This window comes from Perca fluviatilis, chromosome 2 (assembly GCF_010015445.1).
Source record: "Perca fluviatilis chromosome 2, GENO_Pfluv_1.0, whole genome shotgun sequence".
Lineage (NCBI taxonomy): Eukaryota > Metazoa > Chordata > Actinopteri > Perciformes > Percidae > Perca > Perca fluviatilis.
In genome coordinates, this window is record NC_053113.1 from 21,778,570 (window position 1) to 21,798,885 (window position 20,316).

Consider the following 20,316-nt stretch of genomic DNA (forward strand, 5'->3'; position numbering starts at 1 on the left):
ATTTATGCTCTGTGAGATGTCCCTGTAATCTGTGTTTTGTTCTCTGCATTAAACAACCACACAAACATTTAGGTGTGTACCACATAGCCTACTGGAGGTCATTTCGCAATGAGGAAGGATGACGGAAGATATTATTTGAAAACATTGAAGGTGCCAGAAAGAGGAAACACTGAAAATCAAATGTGTTTTGAAATTATCTTGACCATAAAGAGAATTTTTCAGATCACACCGTTGCTGCCTGGAGCAGAACCATAGTGTCCTATCATGTAACTACTGATGTGTATTGTGTATGGAGGTCACATGACCCTACCTACCACAAAAACACCAAAACCTATATGGAGAGTAATAATAATAATAATAATAATAATAATAATAGTAAATACCAACAGTGAGATAACAGTGAGAAAGAGCATCTACTTTTGTAAACTTTGTGTGATTAAAAGCAGAAAACGCCCCACTCTCACTCAAAGTTTCCACGGTGTGTGTGAGGCACACTTTTAAGTATTTTCTTTTCCAACACCTAGCGTACAAACTTGAAATATTTTTTTTCCCACAAAAAAGGTTAGACAACCACAGATTTTGAAATAATTTAATCTGAACATCAATTCACAAACAAAATAATCGACTGTATTTTATCACTTTTCTAACTGTATGTAACGTTCTTTTATTTTTAAAGCTGCAAAACAAACGAAACCGGATATCCGGTAGAAATGCTCCACGGAATAAGGCCCGATGTGAGCCACTGGCAGTCTATGCTTTAGGCTTTAGTCAGTCTATCTACGTGCATATTTTTTTCTCGCGTTTTGAACCACGTTACTGATATGTTTTTCTGTAAACAGCTCCATAGTGTAGTTTTATTACGACAGAGGGTGCTGTTAAGAGGCTAACCCTAGTGTTTAGCCACTCTGTATGTAAATAATGCGATGAAGAAGACCGGAGGTGCCGGTTGATACACGGAAAAAAAAAAAACCGGGGCACGAACTGAAAGAAGTGGGTTTGCTGCAGTTTCACTGAGGTGTGTGTATGTTTGCTTCTATCTAACCGTTATTTACTCTTGTCTATGATGGCATTGGCAGCTGCGAGCAACTCTTAGCTATCACAGAATATTGAGGTTTTGTGTGTGTGTGTGTGTGTGTGTGTGTGTGTGTGTGTGTGTGTGTGTGTGTGTGTGTGTGTGTGTGTGTTCTCTCTTGCTTAACGTTACAGCCACAATGCTGCTAATGTTCTAGCTGAATGTATGAGAGGTATACCATTATAGACAGTAAGAGATAATTAATGCATTGTTAATGTTGCTTCTGTCTACAGGTCCCCGTCTCCTATGGATTCTCTCAACACTTTTGAATCTGAGATGGAGGCTGATGAACAGGGGAACTACTCTCTGTTTCCTGCTCTGGACAGCATTGCAAGTCTATCTGGGACCGCTGAGACTCTGGAGAGGTTGTTGGAAAAGAATGTGATTTTTAAAACCTGTCATTACGGCGTCATACTTTAGAAACGTCCAGTGTAGACTCACTGCTTATACTGTGCAAGAATACATTTAGATAGCAGAGTGGGATAGCTACAGAGAGGAGAAGAGCATCCCATCCGTGTAGGTTTGTGCTCACAGGGAATTAAATCATAATACAAATCAAATGCTATGATTTAAAACCAACTGTCCCCTTTCTTGGCAGTGCTTTGTGATTCTGGACTATCATTTTAGTTTTCTTTTTTTTCACATTTGATAACAAGCAATCCTATGACGCATGTTGAGTTCAAATTATATACACCGTACCTCCCGCAGGTGGGCAATTTGTAGTTGCCCACATGCTAAGTTCAGTGGTGCAGTTTCATAATTTACTAAAATATGGATGAATATGTGCTCTAAAATGATGTTACTTCATAAGTAATGATTTTCAATGTGCCAATAAATTAAATAATGTTACACTGGATGAAACTAAACTTTTTCTATTTGTAGCGAACCACCCAGTGAAATTGCAGAGAAGCCAAACCTCACATGGCTCGATGCTGCACAGGTATCTGCCTATGCGTATTTATTCATCTTGTTTCAGTTTGGTGTTTAATAACATTTACCACAATCAACTGGTGTGAGATCTTTTGGTAAGTGTTTTTTTTTTTGTCCCCTGTTCTCTCATGTAGATTGTCTTGGAAGAAGCTGGACGTCCTATGCACATAAAGGAGATTAAACAGAGAATCATCGACAGGGGACTTGTTCAATCTAAGTACAGCAATCCTCTCAATTTACTACACATCTTATTGCATGAATCATTAATTTCTTGAGTAGACCACAAACTTGTTCCTGGGTCTACATTTAGCTTCTGCTTATGCTGTTGTTCTCTCCTTGGCAGTGCAAAATCAAGTCTGGAGGCTGTCATGTACCGAGAGGTAAGGAGGATGTTTAAGACGCAGTCTGACAGCAACCTCTGCTGTTGAGTATAATAACTTGCACCTCCATTTAACAGTTGTCAGTTGATACAGTACATGCATCATCTGTATTTCTGTTACAATTTTTCCTTTTTCACATTTTTCTTTGTCCATGTTTTTCCATCCTTCCTTTTTGGCCTTATTTTACAACTTTACAAAGAGGCAGACATTTCTGCGTTGTTATCAGAACAAAGGACACTCTGTGCTCAGATGCAGAAGCCTTGACATACCTGCTGTATCTAATAATGGTGGAATTCATCTACAATGACCCTCAGCTTTTGGGAATCAAATTTGGCTTTTCCGCCCCCGTGCATTGGCCTCAGTCTCACATTATGTTTCAGACACAAAAAGGCAGCAGGAGATTCAAGAGGATTGAGAACAGAAACGGAGTCTTTGCACTGCTGGTGAGTTAAATGGGACACTAATGCCAATTTCACACAAAACCCGAATATATATTGGGATGCTGAAAATGCATTTGACCTTTTATGCCAGACTCTTGGTCATGGAGAAATACTGACGCGTTAAAGATCTTGGACTTGAACTGTTTGATACACATCACGGCCTGGTATAATTCATATATCACATATCATATAGAAAAAATGTATTTATATTGGAAATAACATGGGTACATACAGGGCTTTTGCAGTGGAGATTTAATGCTATCTGGCAATCTGATAAGCAAGTGTCATGTAGGATATCTTATGTGCTATTCATCTTCTTAGTTAACCTTATACATGAGGGGAAATGTTTGTTCATCTGCATGATCCAGGAGAGCAGAATTTTAAAGTAGAGATGGCTAGAAGTCACTCCTAATTTTGAATTATACCTACAGTACTAATAAGCCCTTAATAATTCTTTAACTACCATAGGACAAATGCTTACACCATAGAAGCTGAGCCCCAAAGGTGAGCTGTGTCAGACCTGTGTTAAATGTTGGTCAGCAGCAGGATCTTTGGGCCATGCTGGACAACTCCGTTGGACTAACCCACACCTGGCAACTGTTTTTCAGTGTAAATCTACCGGAGGAGCTCTGAGAGTAGAACTAATATCTTTATTTAAGTTTATTTAGTTTTGAAGATCTCGTGCACATTTTGTTTTCAGTAACTTTCATTGTTTCTCATACAGCAGTCTATGTGTAAGCTCCCATCAGTGTTATTTTCGTTTACATTTTTGTCTGTATTTTCATCCCTCACCCTGAAGGTCACACAAGCATTAGCCTCAGGTACTCCTGTTGCACATGAACAGATCTCTATCTTCTTCCTTCCCTCTCTTTCCTCGCAGACTGATGAGGAGAGGCAGCAGGCCCTGCAGGCTTTCACTGCCCAGTCTTTCCTCGGCTCTCCGCAGCAGAACACCATCTCCAATTCTGGCTCAGTTGCCTCGGCGCCCACCTTCCCATCCCCCACCAGCTCCTCAGAGCATAGGACCAAGATGAAGAGAGGTCCACGAAAAAAGCAGAATGAAAAGTACCGACTCAAGTACCTTAGACTGCGCAAAGCTGCCAGCGCCATGATATTTGTGAGTAAACTATTGACTCTTTAAAAAACTTGAATGTAACGTTTTCTCTCACATCATGCATCTTTTGGTATGATATTATTAGAATTTTTAAATCGTTTTTAGTGAGAACAGTTTTTTTTAAGAGAATTTACAGTAAATTCCTCTCAGGACCAGTTTAGATACACAGCTCTTTAATTGTTGTTATACTGTTTTACCCATAGGAGAATGCAGCTCTCTGTGATGAAGTTGCCCACTTAGAAGAGAAGTTTCTGAGAGCAAAGGAGGAGCGGAGGTGAGTGGTCACGTGTCAGCTATGCTTATGCTTCCCATAATGTTCTAAAACTGTGGGTGTTCAGCAAGGACCTTCTTATTCGTCTCACTTTATCCAGTTTTTTTCTCTTGTACATGGTGGATGTGCTGTTGTGATTGTAAAAAGTGTGGCTTTGTGCATAAAAGTGCTATTTTTTGAAATTTTTTCACGTCATGTCACCTTTGAAAAACAAAGCATTAAGTCACATTCATTTTCATTTCCAGGTTTTTACTGAAGTCAATGTTGCAGTACCAGTCTTTGTCAGAGGGGGACATACTGCCAACACCCAGCTCAAGCTCCCACCCACCTGTGCCGCCTGCAGCATTAAGCTCAGGTCCTGCAGGGGCTTCAGGCCTGTCTGGGGGGCATAACCTGGCATCAGTGGTGTCAACAGGGGAAGAGGGACTTCTTAAAAAACCCAAGAAGGAAAGGAAAGAGCGAGGCAGGGAAAATGGAAAGGAGGAACGTGAGTGCTGTGGTCAAGTGTTAATGCGTGCATTAACTAATGTGATTTGAATGGTTTACAATCACCTTTCAAGACAGTTGGCCCATTATTTTCTTTTCTTATGTTTCTTCAGTTCCAAAGAAGATGTCTAAGAAGAGAAAGCTAGCAGATGGGTCTCGGAAACTGGTGCAGCCCATCCCTTTGGACTCATCTGGTCGTCCCGTTTTTCCCATCGTACTGGGAGGTTTAACAGTCTACAGCCTGGGAGAGGTCAGTGTCTGGCTAGTCTCGCTTTGCCAGACCCTCCTCCAACGCGCGCTGAGTCTGGCTACTCCACATAGCATTCGGGGATGGGAGTAAAACGTGCTCCGGTTTAATGGCATTTCTTTAAACCAATCAGAATCATCATGCGCGGTGCTAAACTCCGCACAGAGCTGCTGTCTTGCGAGAGAAAACAGAAAATCTAGCTAGCTGTCTCAGTTTACCCTGCAGAGATCTGATCAACAATAGTCTTCATAAATCCACCGAATTTTAAATTCCAACACAAAGAAAGCGGAACGAAATGGAAAATACATGCATCCGGTGGAATTTCCTGCAGCACCAGAGTAATCCTGGACGTGGAATGCGAAGGACATAGACTAGCTCTACTCACATATTTTATGATTTTGCAACAAAAGCGCCACCTATTGCCTCCTCAAAATGTTTGAGAAACCGCACCACATGGTGGCCGATGGGAAGGACTCAGTGGAACATGGGGAGCTACTGAGCCAAGTTTCGTGTTAAAGCGACACTAGAGAACTTTTCCTGCTTCGGTCCCCCTACAGGTTGGAAGCAGAATTGTCCATTATATTACATTGTCCAGTTCATTCGAACTACAGAGCTGCTACCCGATCTGGCAAACTTGCATAATGTAATGTAATGGACAATTCCGCTTCCAACCTGTAGGGGGACTGAAGCGGGAAAAGTTACTTAGTGTTGCTTTAATAGGAGTAATTATTGCCAAGATATGCAACATGTCCTGTGAAATAGTTCCACCTAGTGGTGGATTGACATCAAATTTTGTACACAGCCTCAGTAGAGCATGGGGAACAACTATGTCGAGTTTTGTGTTAATCGGAGTAGTTGTTGCCAAGATAGGCATGACTTCCGGTTTTGACAGCAACCTACAGGAAGTTGCTGCTCTATAACTGGGACATTTTTTGTATTACCAAAATTATTTAAATAACTTTTGGTCATAAGGGTTCACCAAGTCTACACACAAATTACCGTGCAGATCAGACTCACAGCCTAGGAAGAGTTCGCAAAAGTAGGTGGAAATGGGTGTGGCCTATATAACAAGATTCAGCTAAATTCAAGGAACGCAGTGATGCAAGAATTTTGAATGTGCAATGTACGGTATGGCAGTTACTGGCCAAAACACTTTAACTTTAATTATAGCGCCATCTGTTGGTGGATGTGTGTCATTTTTAGTGTCTGAGGTACGTGGACCAGTCCACCCCTGAAATTTTCACCTGCATCACTTGTACGGTGTAGGCTGTAGTAACACTTTTACTGACGAAAGATTTTATAATAATAAAAACCTGAGCGGTTTCAAATGCTCGGATCCACGCTGCTTTGCATGTGCTGACCCGAGCACCCTCGGGCTTGGAGCGCTAAATATTAAGTCTATAACAACCTCTCTAAAATCTGACACGAACCACTCCCAATGCTAACTTTTGCCTGCTCTCCAGATAATCACAGACAGAATGTTGTTCCATGATGAGTGTGCCATCTACCCGGTGGGCTTCTGCAGCACCCGAGTCTTTGCCAGCATGAAAAACCCTGACCAGCAGTGCCTCTACACCTGCCAAATCAAGGATATGGGAGCAGGTCCACAGGTACACACACACACACACACACACACACACGGAGTTGTTATTGAAGTCAGGTTTGCCAAATGTCCATCATTGTTTTGACCCTCGTTTTTAGATGTAAACAGTATTTAAAGAACATTTTATTAAAATATGTAATATAAAAAGGACGAATACATTATTTAGAGCCAAGTGAACACAACATAATTGCAGCATACTACCTCATTCAATAAGTCATGTTTGGTTGGTTCAGTTTGAAATAGTAAATAAAATATTTTATTGACACATGCAATCCAATATTTTCACAGTTTGAGATTGTGCCTGAAGAAGATCCTCAGAATGCCATCGTGGCCTCCTCGGCCCTGACGTGCCACTCCAATCTACTGAAGGCCATCGCGTCTGTCAGGTACCAGAGTTCACAACAAAGGCCTGAGTTGTGATTGTGGTTGATTGGTGTTAAGTCTAGAAAAAGTCCACCATACGTCCAAGACAAATATCTCCAGAAAGCGAAGCCAACTTTATTTTAAAATGTTTTTGATATAATTATGAACTATTTCAAAATGTTCGGTTCTTAGTTCCAAGTCTGTGGTGCCCATCGTGCCATCAGGAGCTGACTTCTTTGGCTTCTCACACCCCACCATCCAGAATCTCATCCAGAGTTGTCCTGGAGCACGCAAATGCAGCAAGTAAATTCAATACACAACATGCACTTTTTCAACATTCAGAATATCAGAAAGGAATGAGATTTGTTTTCATGTTTGATGTCTTTTTTTGTTTTTACTCCGTGTATTTAGCTACCGATGGATACGTTTTGACGTGTGTCGCCCTGGTGATGGCCAGGTTCCTCACAGCCTATCAGAGGACGATGCCTCAGTCAACTTTGAGGCTTACCAGAGACACCAGGGCTATGATGAGAACATCAAGACGGAGCACATAACAGGTTGCTTAAATATCGGTTTTCTAAATTGCAGATATTTGTAACTTGGCTGTAGATTACCTCATGTTTTGTTATGCCTGTTACATTTACAGGACAAGCAGTAATGCCAAAATTATCACAGTCCTATTAGTTTTTGTCATCTCTTGTATTTTCTAATGCGTATAGGATTGCTGAGCATTGACAGGGACTCTTCTGTCTTTCCTCAGGACAGGCACCGCAATCCCCTAGCTCCTCTCATCAGCACCACCTGACCTCCCCCACCATGAAGCCCACTACCAAATATTTCAGCTCCTGATTCTGAAAGTGCATGGTCCAACAATCCTTGTGAACTTTCATTCTTATTCAGAAAGCCTACAATGCGTTTCACCCTTTTCCTTCCTGGTTCAATAATTCAGTAAACAGAGGCATACAGTTACTTGCATAAGTTAAGCCTATGTTATTTATTGCATGTTGTCTTCTAGCAAGTCCCAGGCAGCTTTACTGGGGATATGTGCTAGCATAGTTGATGCTAATGTATTGGATGTGGCTGGTGAGTTAGCTTTGTGCTTAACTTGACAATAACAACATAAACCCCCAACACCTCTGTATTGACAATTGCATTTGTGTATGTATATAAACATGCTATATTTCACTTGGTACCCTACTTAAAGTTGCAGTCAACATTTTTTCCCCCAGTTGAAACAGTAGATCATGTTTGATTAATCAATAATTTCATTAGGTTTCACTTTGAAGTAAAATCATTTGCTTTGAATGTACACACACAAACTTAGTTGTTGATTTGTCATTTATTTGTGCAAATTATGCCGTTATAAAGCCTCATTTGTGTTGTAAACACAATTTCATTGTCACAGTCAAGCAATTGTTAGCAGTGGTTGTACCAGCATATCTTTTCAGGCACTTTCAGCGTTTTACAAGACAGACTGATAATCTCCATTTAAAAAGGAAAAAAGAAATCAATACCCACTGGTAGAATGGCCAAACTTTCCAAAATGACTTAGTTACTTTATTAAGTAGTTATTTACTTAATTAGTCTAGTGGTATTTTTCTCTATTCTGGTGAGACACTCAAGTTTGGCTGTCGGGAAACTGATCACTCTAGTAAAAAGGAGATTAGATAAATGTTAAAGGTGCCATGGCATGAAAATTTCACTTTGAGGTTTCATATTATAACATTAATATGCATTCCCCCAGCCGCCTATGGTCTCCCAGTGGCTAGAAATGGTGATAGGTGTAACCGAGCCCTGGGTATCCTGCTCTGCCTTTGAGAAAATGAAAGCTCAGATGGCGATCTGGAATCTTGCTCCTTATGATGTCATAAGGAGCAAGGTTACCTCCCCTTTCTCTGCTTTGCCCGCCCAGAGAATTTGGCCCACCCATGAGAGAGAGAGACATCATGGCTTTCAAACGAGCAAAGTGGCAGTTGGTCAAGGCCCCCCCCCCTCCTCCTAAATAGCTACAGACACAGAAATGGCACATACTAAGGAAAGCTCATTGTGGGACTGGCTCTAGTGGCTGTAATTCTGCACCAAGGCTGATTTTTGGGAAACAGACTTCAGATACAGTATTAGGGGACCACTAAGCCCTATATAAAAGCATCCAAAGAGCACCAAGTCATGGGACCTTTAAGATAAGCTTGCAATCAGTACTTTTTGTGTCGCAAATTGTGAGACCTGTCCCACTTTGAGGCGATGATTGTCTATTCTTAAACCAATCCAAACAAGGAAGAAATCAAAACTTCTCATGCATCATGCATTCTCAAATGCATTATATGATATCTGTAAAAACTATTAGCTAAATTTGTCTCTCTCAGTAACAATCTACTTTCAATCACTTTTCCAGTCATCAATTATCTTGTTAAACTTCACTGAACAATCTGGTAAATCTGACTACATATCTATCCAATCAGCTCATTTTGAGCTAAAGAAACAAGGCACTTTTTTTCATCACGTTGTCTTTGTACAGTTTCTGGTTTCCTTTGGCTGGATAGCGGTTGATATTAAAAGGAGGCGCAGGTAAAATCCCACTGCTGCTGTAGATTGGACAGGCTTTAAAGTCACAGGGCCAGTCTCTCCATGCATATCGGAGGGCAGCTACTTCATCAGTAAGTGCACACAAATTAGCAGATAACTGGACACTGGTCGGACCCTGCTGCATGATGGGAGCTGGAACCCAGCGAGACTTAGGCCCACATGGATCGTGAGTCTCTGAGCAACAGATCTTGATAAAAGAAAAAAAACAAACAAAAAAAGTAAAATCACTGATTGGAGTTTATTTGCAAGAATTCAGTTTGTTCAAGAAATGATCAAATTAAACAACTATATCTGATGGTTATTTGATAGTGATTTTGTGTTCGCATTGGTAAAGAAGCAGACAGGTGAATATGGGACATGACTCAATGACTGCACTGCTGCCAGCCTTACCTCAAAGGTGTCCTTAGATGGTGTGACAGAGACTTTCTGGTCGTAAGTAACGTTGACATACATTTTAGTGACCAGGATTGTGTTGGGGAAAGGTCCAAGAAAGGACACGTCCTTCTCATTATAAGCCACTGCCCTTGCTCCCAATGTCAGTCTGTAGGCTACATCCTGTTTGTCTCGGGGATGGATCCTGAAACAAACATAAAATATCACTTCATCATTTTAACAAACCACATGGATGAACCAGATGGTAAGACCAGTTAGGGAGGTTGAAAGTCAATGCAGTACTCATCACTGGATATATACAATGGCAAGTCACATGTAGTCTGGCTCAAGGACAGTTCATTTCCAGGTTAATCGCTGGAACATAACTCCGTTCTCTTAGGGAAACAAAAACAAACTTGTAAACTAGCAAGCTACTAGTTTCCAAGAAAATTTGGATTGTGCAACAAGTCAGGGCTGCTTGTTTTATTTCTGTGAAGGATTGTAAAGATTTACAAAGAATATGTTCACGGCATTTACTATCTAACTGGGACGTTTTGGGATCGATTGGTGGGGGATTGCCATGGATGAAGTACGCACGGCGACACACTGGTAAGAGCAAATTATGTGTAACCATGTATCCAGATAATTTAAATAGCTCACATTAATGTACTGTGTTAAAAAAAAAATGTCTTGTAGAGCCACCATTGCTGTGTCAGGAGCTTAGCGCTACCCAAGACGATTGGGATTGGTTTGAAGAAATGCATACAACCCAGAGTGTTTTTTTTTTTCTCCTATCCTGGAATGTATGTTTGGAGGAGCCAGTCCGATTGTATACTCCACAGCGCTGTGGAGATATGCGAGACTACATCATTTGCATACTTTTAATAAAAGACAAAAACAGCAGAAAGCTCATTCAGTCAGCACATTTAGGAAGTCTGTTGATGGGGGAATTGTGCCAGGGACTTACTGTGTCTTGGCAACATATCAGGGGCAAGTCCATTAAAAAGTTTTTAGGATCTTAGAATCTAGCCAAAGACTAAATGGAAGCCAGAGCTGAAATATTTGAACAGGTGGAATTTGAGCTCTTTGCCCCAATTAAAACTCCTGCCGCAGCATTTGTTTGAGAAATATAGTCCAAAAGGTCAAACCTGTTGTTGTTAAAAAAGCACTGACTTTTGGCAACACATCTATCAAATTCAAAGTTAGTCTTACATGGAATTCTGTAAGAATTGTTTATGTAAGAATTATTGATATAATCTATGCAAAGGATTTGCACAGTTGCTGATGTGGCACCATTTGTTAATCACACATAAGTATTAACAAATAGCTGTATAAGCACACTGTAATGCCCCTTGGTGTTGTGCAGATTTCATATGGTATAAGTACATATAAACAATCCTTACGTGCCAAAAGGTGAGGTTGCATCTGGTAGATCCAAAGCCACGGCCATGAAGGTTTTCGGCATCCGGGCATTTGGGGCAAAGCCGTAGTCTGCTGTCTGGTGCCAGCGGATGTTTGGAAAGGCGTCACTAGTGGAGCCCTTTTCGTTGGTGGACAGCTGCAAGTACAAAGAAATCGTGAATTAGATTTACAATACTGCAAATGATGTTTGAAAAAAACTTTCAATAGTCATACATTTTCTAATTCTACAAAGTGTTTTCAAAAAGTTCACTCTGAGACCTGCGTTATTTTGACCGTTACATTTTCAAATCGCTTGTTATCTGCACTTTTTTTCTATTGTGCAAATTAAAAACTAATAACATACCTGGACAAATCCAAAGGGGAAGTCGTGAGCAGTCTGCCCCCCTGAGCCCTGGTGAAACGCCATCCTCCAGTCATCAATCATAGCAGGGAAAGAACAGTTGTACTTCTCTTGATGATAGACTGTATTTGCCTCACCTGAAAGTGACAAGGCTTATCGATGCATGCTATACATGTGGCTGTACTGAACATCTCATACCTGTGCAGATCGTCTTACCTTGGTACCAGATGGCACCTTTGATGGTCATGTTGAGCAGCGGATGGATCATTGCATTCCACAGGACAGAATTATCTTTGGGACTGAGAGATTTAAGGTGAAAAAGTAGCAAGGGTGCAATTAATGTAAGCAGACTTTTCTTCGTCATTACATAGAACCATTGAGAGCAGGAGAAAAAGTACACTTGCGTGAGAACCATGTGTCAACTGGTAAAATTAGATAAGCGTCCTTTATCAGTTACCATACACAGCATGTGGCAGATTAAATGAATAGTTTTTTCTCTCTTTATTTTTACCCTTTGTTAGTTTGCTCTAGTCCACACTGCTGCAGTGCTCTTGAAGATGACCAGACTTCGACAGGTGTGCCTCCCCAACAGGACTCCACCAGTCCTATGGGGTACTGCAGCGTCTTATACAAGTAACGTCCAAAAAGCCAGCACACTGCAGAGAACTTTGTCAAATCTGGAAACACACCTGCCTGTTAATTGGACAGTTAACTCGCAGAAGGCAAGTAGGTAGTACTACGCAAGCACATAAACAAACATATTTCATCAAATGTGACTACATTATACAGTACTATACTGCCCCTGTTCTGTAACCATAACAAAACACTAGCTTGGATTTAGGAACATATACAATATAATCCATGTTTCTATGACATAGCATTTAGAACTGGCTCAGTTGCTGTTCACCGTTGCAAACCTAAACCTTTAGCTGCAAACACATCTTTAAACAATTCTGTGAATAAATAAATCCTTGACTTACTTGCTGGCGGCACAGACCAGGGAATTTCCACTTCAATTAAATCAGTCAGCTCAGTTTCACTCATTTTCAAGGATGCCATAAAAGTCCTCACATGGGGAAACTTCGCTGCGAGGTCCAGCTCCTCTGAAGCATTGAAAATCTATTGGGAGAATGAATAAATAAAATAAAGTTCATTAAACAATAAAATATGAATACGGTAAATGCATAAATACATATCAAATTAAAAGTTCTTCAATGCTTCATATCACTCATGTATTCGTGCAACCTTTCAGACTATTACAGCAAACAAGAAATAAAGCCAATTTAATTGATACTTCCTATATTTTGTGTTACATACTGTAAGTGAAAGGGTTTTGTTTCTAAATTCAGCCCTACAAAAAGGTTTCTACAGCACATTTATATGAACGCAAATGGGCTCATGAGAAAGACAAGACAGGTCTTACAGGCCTACCTCAGATGTTGGAAACTCCATGTTGCTCTGCCCTCCACACAGCCAAATATCTCCAAACAGCACATCTGTCAGAGTGGCTGTGCTGCTGTGAACGGCTGCGGTCACATTGTAGGGCCCACCCGCTTCGACAGGGTCAAGAGTGACTCGCCACATACCTGTAAAAACAGTCAATTGGCTCTTCTCATTTCTTTATTGTGCCTCCTTGTTTGCTCTCTCCACCTGCGTGTGACCCGGAAATCGATCTCAGTGCTATCAATTCCTAAAAAAAAAAAATACATTAGGCTCGTTCGAGATGAACCAGGACTGCGCAGAATCGATCACCATCGATTGCCGCCCAATGCATGCAGGATAGATTTGTGGTTTTTATTTTTATATTTGCATACTTTTACAAATATCGGATAGATCTGTGTCCGACTTGATCCCGATTTGCTCTGACGTCGTGCACAGTTGGGCAACGAGAACTTCACGAGATAAAGGTGACTGCAGGTTTGAGACGCACGCAGCGCAGTTGCTTTCCACCGACTGCAAGACCAAGGCATGCTGGGATACGCCTGGCTCTCAGCTGATTGGTTCAGAATCGACATAACATGATGACATTTTACCATAAACTTTTTATTGCTTTGATTGGAGGGATTTGAATTACTATTTGTCTGATTTAAAGGATTATTATGCACAGAACACATGTTGTGTGGCTGATAGGGATGTTTAGAAGTTTAGAAGACTAAATCCGTTCAGATTACGGATCATCTACAGTCTGTTGTTCATGAACATCAGCAAAAGATCACAGGTAGAGCATGTTAACAGCTACTCTGTCTTAAAAGTCACAACTGGACACTGTGTACAAGCTGATATATGGGTCTGAAAATATTTTAGTAAATCGGAACCCAACCTAACAGAATGGGAGTGTTTCTGTGACTTCCTGTTTAGACTAAAGGCTGCTGGAAACGGCTGTAACCTGTCTGACTTGATCATGGCCTTATCGTGCATCCTGCATCACATGCTTTTGCACCTTCAACGCCTCCACAGCACACATGACACAAATCCATGCACTGCTCACATGGCTGATCCACCCACTCCATTGCTTGTTTTGTGTTAACTTTAGTTAAATAAATGTTTGTTTCTAATTAAAAACCTTGTGTGGACTCCCTCCCTTTTTATGACAGTAACCAAATGAATAAGTGTAGGATGTAACCTATTGACGCTTTTTTCGAGGGTCTAAGGACAGAAGGGTGTACAGACTGTAATTCATCTTGATTAATAAAATGTACCCGACTTGACATTCATTTTACTTCCAGGGCTGTACACAGAGACAACACAAAGAAACATGCATCTCCTCCTCCTGAGACATTCAAGTCAGCATAAAGAGAGCAATCCTGATTCTAGAATTAAAATGGTTACATGATCTGTGGTCTTCACCAACAACAGGAACAACCAGGAATCATGACACATCTATAAAAACGGTTGAGGAATTACGTAACTTCAACTTTATTCAGGCCAAACCCTAACTGTCTTAACAGTGGTTACACAACAAAAGCTGTGATTCAAAAATGCAGTCTCTGCCATCTGTCCCTGTCAGGATCACTCAGTTTGACCTATTTAGTAGCCTGTGGTTGTCAGCATAAACTTCTCACTTGACAGAAATTGTGCACTGGAAGTAGGGATGGCTGACGCGAAACTGACGTTCCGAAGCTATGTTGAGATCCCGAAGTGCAGATGTTTCGAAACACTGATCCGAAGCGTGATTCAAAACACCCATGTCACGTGACTACGGCTAAATGAAGCATCGGAGTGTTTCACAAGTGTTTCGACAGGTGGCATGGTCCGCCGAATCAGAGTTTGATTGACAGGGTCTGGAACAGACCACACAATCGCACATCTGTATAAAAGTGAAGTCAATACAGCTTGACCTCTTGGGTTTTTGTGAGAGGAGTTTGATTTTGAGATAGCGGATTTTTGGTGATATAGTGACATTTAGGCTATAGTGCAATTTGTTTAGTTATATTTAGGCTTACATTTAAATTTACACATTGACTGATAGGCTAGAGACAGAGTATACATACAGTGACACATTATAGATAGATAGATAGATAGATAGATAGATAGATAGACCGATCATAATCAACATCAACACCAGTAGAAACACAGGACAGTTCATGGGAACGTTTTGATGATCGTATCCGTGAAACCCAGACGATACACAATGCTACAGCTGATGCCACAGTGGAAGTGAAAAAATACCTCAACTATGCGTTTTTGCCCAGAACTCATGATCCCCTAACTTACTGGAAAGAGAGAGCAGTAATCTTTCCTCATTTGTATGTCCTTACTAAAAAAATATCTTTGCATGCTAGCAACAAGTGTCCCTTGTGAGAGGATTTTTTCAAAGGCTGGAGAAACTATCTGTAAAAAAAGAAGTAGGCTAAGTCCTTCCACAGCAGAGATATTAATATTTTTGAATAAAAATCTATAAAAAAGTGAGACATTGTGGCTTGATTTCTTTTATTAATATTCCTTTTTCATGACCTAAATAACATTATGCACAGTGAGGAGCCTACAAGCCTTACAAGCTTCACATATTAGAAAAATACAATAATATTTTTTTTTTTTAATGGCTCGTTGTCAAGGTTGTTTCAGATCAATACCTGCAAGTGACCACTAGGTGTCATCGTTGAGACGGGTGTCGGATTGTTTCGAAGCCTCGACACAATATGGCACATTTGCTTCAACTGTTTCATTGATTTTACGAAGCCTCGATCTGCCCACCACTAACTGGAAGCAGTTTGTTACACACTCACCTTTTGTCACAGTGACCGGTGAGGTTTTCTGTTTGATTGATCCTGACAAGTAGAGGGTCACCAGTGCGCCCTCAGGGCCGTAGCCCCACAGCAGAGCTTTCTCTGGAGACTTCTGCAGCACCATGTGATCTCCATAGTAGGAGGCAAAGCGCAGGTCGCTATCTACACACACACAAATACAATTGTATTATTTCCTTGGTGCTTATATAAAATGCAATGAAACATAGCTACTCTAGAGAGTGTAGAATATGTTGACATAGCATATAACGTTAACGTTATAATTTAATATGATAAATTATGCTGACAAACAGTTTGGCAGACGGTTACTCACCACAATCGTGAATAGAAGCTACAAGTATAAAGACAACACACAGAGTAATTGCCATTACAAGAATACAACCCACGTTAACAAAAAGCTGAAAAACTCTGTCAGAGAAAATCATACCAGTCGGTTACATGCTAAGTGAATGGACGGAACACTTCTTTTTTTTTAAACTAGCTACAGTTCCTTGTTTTCATCGACCATGTGACGTCACTATCTGACTGAGGACCTTCAAAATAAAAGCACAAAAGCTCAAAAATCCTCTTAAAAAGTATTGGTCTAATAATCCGTAAACTGTTAAAGTCTATGGTCTAATCTAATCTAATTCAATGATGTTGTATAACTATCTCCATAGTTCGAACCACGTATGAATGATATTGAATAAAAAAACATTTTAATTAAAGCATAGGTTCACATTTTTTCTGTCTCACAACAATAGGCCTACTCATGCATGCCCATTTACATTTCAAGAGTCACTTTAGTTGTTGTTCTTGTCCATACTAACAATGAAAAGAGCCCTTCTTAAAGCAGATATAATGGAACAGATTGGGGATAAAATCCACAGTCCTCATTCTATGCAAAAATGCATTCAAAACAACTGAAGCTATTTCGAGGCTTTTGGCGGTATCATTTTGACAATCAGGAGGGTATCTTCCAACGTTACAGTCCTTTTGTACAAAATTCACTCTTTGTTTTACTAATTCAATGTTAAGCCTAATATAAAAATATATATAATGTAGCTTCATTGACAAATAAATATGTCAAATTTTGTCTGTAGGAATGTAAGAGAGGATTTTTCATTTATTGAATGCAAATGTTTTGTTTTTTGACAACTTCTCTGTGTTGTGTGTGCTGCAGTCGATTTGATCCACTATATGATAATTATTGATGCTTATCATAAAGGCTAGTATAATTATTAATGCTAGTAAACCTGTTTGATGTTTTAGGTCTGTCCTGTACCAGAATGGTTGCTGTGGCAACGGTTATTCAAGAGTTGACGCCCTTTATTGTAGCCCAGTGTGGGCTTTTTTCTGTGTCTTTCTTGTTATTTTTTTAGTGACTCATCTTCTTAAACATAGACAACTTGAGATGTTCTCACACACTCTGGGATGTTTTTGAATAAATAACACTCATTTTGGATACATTTCCAAATATAGAAACAAGATCACTTCTCAGCTCGCTTCATGCTGTCAGTTATATAATGAATCATAATTAAACTTGCGGAACACCAGCAATAAGATAAACAAAAATAAATGGTCGAGTACATTTTATTTATACAAATCTCCAATGATCAGGCTTATAGCATTCCACTACACTCTCTACGCCCTCAGTTAACTACAGTGAGTACTTGCAAAACTTGATGCTAACATAATTGCATAGTTTCTCAAATCTGCCCCTCAGATGCCCAAAGCAGCATGCTACAGTGAGGCGAATCCTGATGAAGGCCAAAGTAATTAACATCTGCAGACTTAAACAACAGCATGAAAAATGAAAAGCAGGTGTAACATTCATTATCTAACAGTTTACCAGCCAGGTGTTTATTTTCTGTAGTGTTTTATGAGTTTGCCTATAATCAAGACAAATGAACAGGGCGTGTTTTGTTGACATGCTATTTAACAGAATACTCAACACTTATACAAAGATAAGTGATGGATAAGGAGAATAAAAAAGCTGTTGGGTGGAGCATACAGTAATGAGAGGACTGTAAAGTGAGGAATATAAATATTCATGAAGTGTTATAGTGAGATGTAGGGTAACTATACATGAGTGAGACATACAATTATTTCCCCTTACCCTGCTGCTTTCCATGTGCACCTACCGTGTCAACTACATACGCCTTCAAAGGCCAAGCATAACATTTGAAATTTGAAATAGCACATTTATCTTAATGTCAGCCCAATATTCACGGTATATATGTTCAGCCTATGTGCTAACTGTTACAGTTTTTTTTCAATTGCTAAACGACAGTGGGCACAACTGGAGTCACATGTGTACAACTCTAACTACAGTCTGCACAGCAGCAGTTCATGTGGACCAAACTCTAGTTCGTTTTTCATTGCTTGAACACAGTTTTCAAAACTCTACACACTTATCCCATGACTTTAACCACAACGTGGACAACACTGTAGATTTAATGCACTTTGTTCAAATGCTAACACACTGCTGTCAAAACTGCCACACATTGAAAACAGAATAGATTTCAGTCTGGTGCCTATCAAACACTGCTGATTGCAATTTTAGTTGAAAGCCTAAGCAGGTGTCTTGTTTTAGACTAGTTACAGTAGTGAACATATATGGTATTTATATAGAGAAAGCCTTTTTTGTATACAAACACCAAATAACAATGAAACAATTATACACTGTACCGTTTGAGAGAAACAGGTAAAAGAGCAAAGATACCAACATGTCCAGGTAAGATGTCTGAGGTTATATACACAGCTATAAAAAAAAAACGTGAAAAACACTATATCTTTACAATTGTAAAACTGCGTTCTTACTGTTTTTCAGAAAGTAATGGAGGTGAAAGCAATAGAAACACCACATTCATTTGTATTTAGAGATGATGCAGACATCCAATGTGATGAAGAGAACTTGCCACATGATGCTGGAGAGAGGCAGGATTAGTCACACTTATTGATACTGTTACGTATGTACCTTTAGTTTTTTTCCCCCAGTAATTCCATAAATTACTAGAGACAAAATACTATATTGAAGAAAACTGCTGATTTTCATTCCTTCTTGTTTACCTTATGTAAAAATTGCTTATTATACAATCCATATCTTTTCCTTAAATAAACTATTGAGTAGTGTCAAGTCACTCAAATTGTTCAAACTGTAAAGATGAGAAAGTTTGTAATTTGTGTATTGGTGTTTGATGCTAGTGTTTTTACCCTCAGTGTGTTCTGAGTGACAGTGTGTGTTATCTCAGTGAGGCCTGTGCATACTGTTTGGCTGCACTGAGCCTGTTTAGAGATGTGTGTTAAGAGTTGTGTTGCTTTCAATGAGTTTTGCAGGTGATGTGAACTGTTTAGCTCAGGTGACTTTTGGTAATGCAGACTGTGGTTTGAGTTTTGCAAATGTGACTCCAGTTGTGGCTACTGTCGATTAGCAATCGAAAAAAACTGCAATTATACCTCACACAAATGTATATGAGACATATGCTGTGGAGTGAATGCTTTCTTTCTTTCTTATTTTATTTTCCATGGATTATTTTTATAATTTCAGTTTCCTAGTCTTGCCCATCCTTGTCATCTCGACTGCTAATTGACTCAGCCGTCAAATCTTTCCTCCGCCTTCTTACAGCATCTTCCAACACAGGGGCAGTTGAACATATACCATGTTAAGACACGATGAAAAGTAAACAGAATGAGAAGTATCTCTCTGAACTGACTGTTTGGGAGAGATACGTCTGAAAGATACACTTTATGATGTATTTATTAGTTAGTATTCACACACACATTTTCTTGCTATAATCATTAACAGTAATATGGAAAATTAGTCTTATCACTTCTAAAGGTGTCTTTGATTCATTTGGTTTCAGACTGCAAAATGAAGTTACTGTGACGGTAAAATGTATTTTTCAAATAAATTTTATTTCTCGAAACAGTAGTTTGCTTTTGCTCAGTGTTGAACAGCAAATTATAAAATTGTGAATACATTTTATTTATTTCCTTGTTAAAATGAGAGCTTAAGTTCCCAAAATTTGCAACCCTTAAAATCCAGTTCTGAATATACTTTGAATCAGGATCTTAAGCTCTGCATGCATGCAGGTCAAACATATTTCTCTGTGACACTGAAATCATTCCCATGATGCTAAGGACAATGCAAATGTTGCTTCTGTTTGCATATCATGCTAAAGCAGTTTGTAAATGCCCAAAGGGAATCAGAAAGGAAATCTTTTAGGCAATCTTTAAGCATTTATTTTAGGTAAGCATAAACATTGGAGAATGTTCCAGTCTGTTTCAATATGCATTATAAAACTGTATAATTTTGTGCTTAATGAAATTTCAAATAATTCATAAATAAGACATGTTTGACATAATTGAAAAATACAACAAAATTAAGTGGACTGTTATTACAACAAATGACCCATTATTTTTCTTCTTTTATTTATTTATTTATTTATTTATTTCAGTATACCTTTT

The 20,316-nt window shown here is 39.5% G+C and overlaps 2 protein-coding genes across 4 annotated transcripts; one reads left to right on the forward strand and one right to left on the reverse strand.

Moving 5' to 3' along the window:
• The first annotated feature begins 701 nt into the window (after positions 1–701).
• tbrg1 (transforming growth factor beta regulator 1) lies at positions 702–8,225 on the forward strand. 2 transcript variants are annotated; one of them, XM_039788003.1, is made up of 15 exons: positions 702–1,015; positions 1,306–1,437; positions 1,955–2,012; positions 2,137–2,219; positions 2,346–2,382; positions 2,763–2,825; positions 3,703–3,939; positions 4,140–4,210; positions 4,453–4,694; positions 4,807–4,943; positions 6,404–6,550; positions 6,832–6,929; positions 7,099–7,209; positions 7,318–7,463; positions 7,667–8,225. In XM_039788003.1, exons 2-15 carry the CDS (start codon positions 1,319–1,321, stop codon positions 7,753–7,755), a joined length of 1,638 nt encoding a protein of 545 aa, XP_039643937.1. In that variant the 5' UTR covers positions 702–1,015; positions 1,306–1,318; the 3' UTR covers positions 7,756–8,225. The 2 variants fall into 2 exon arrangements, with proteins under 2 accessions (XP_039643937.1, XP_039643948.1); XM_039788014.1 differs by lacking the exon at positions 2,763–2,825.
• Positions 8,226–8,970: 745 nt separating this feature from the next.
• On the reverse strand, positions 8,971–16,375 carry siae (sialic acid acetylesterase). 2 transcript variants are annotated; one of them, XM_039790066.1, is made up of 10 exons: positions 16,181–16,375; positions 15,850–16,011; positions 13,055–13,209; positions 12,604–12,742; positions 12,135–12,300; positions 11,840–11,922; positions 11,627–11,760; positions 11,265–11,419; positions 9,880–10,066; positions 9,377–9,676 (listed from the first exon to the last, which is right to left on the reverse strand). In XM_039790066.1, exons 1-10 carry the CDS (start codon positions 16,290–16,292, stop codon positions 9,377–9,379), a joined length of 1,593 nt encoding a protein of 530 aa, XP_039646000.1. In that variant the 5' UTR covers positions 16,293–16,375. The 2 variants fall into 2 exon arrangements, with proteins under 2 accessions (XP_039646009.1, XP_039646000.1); XM_039790075.1 differs by lacking the exon at positions 16,181–16,375 and having other exon boundaries at positions 8,971–9,676.
• Positions 16,376–20,316: the final 3,941 nt, after the last annotated feature.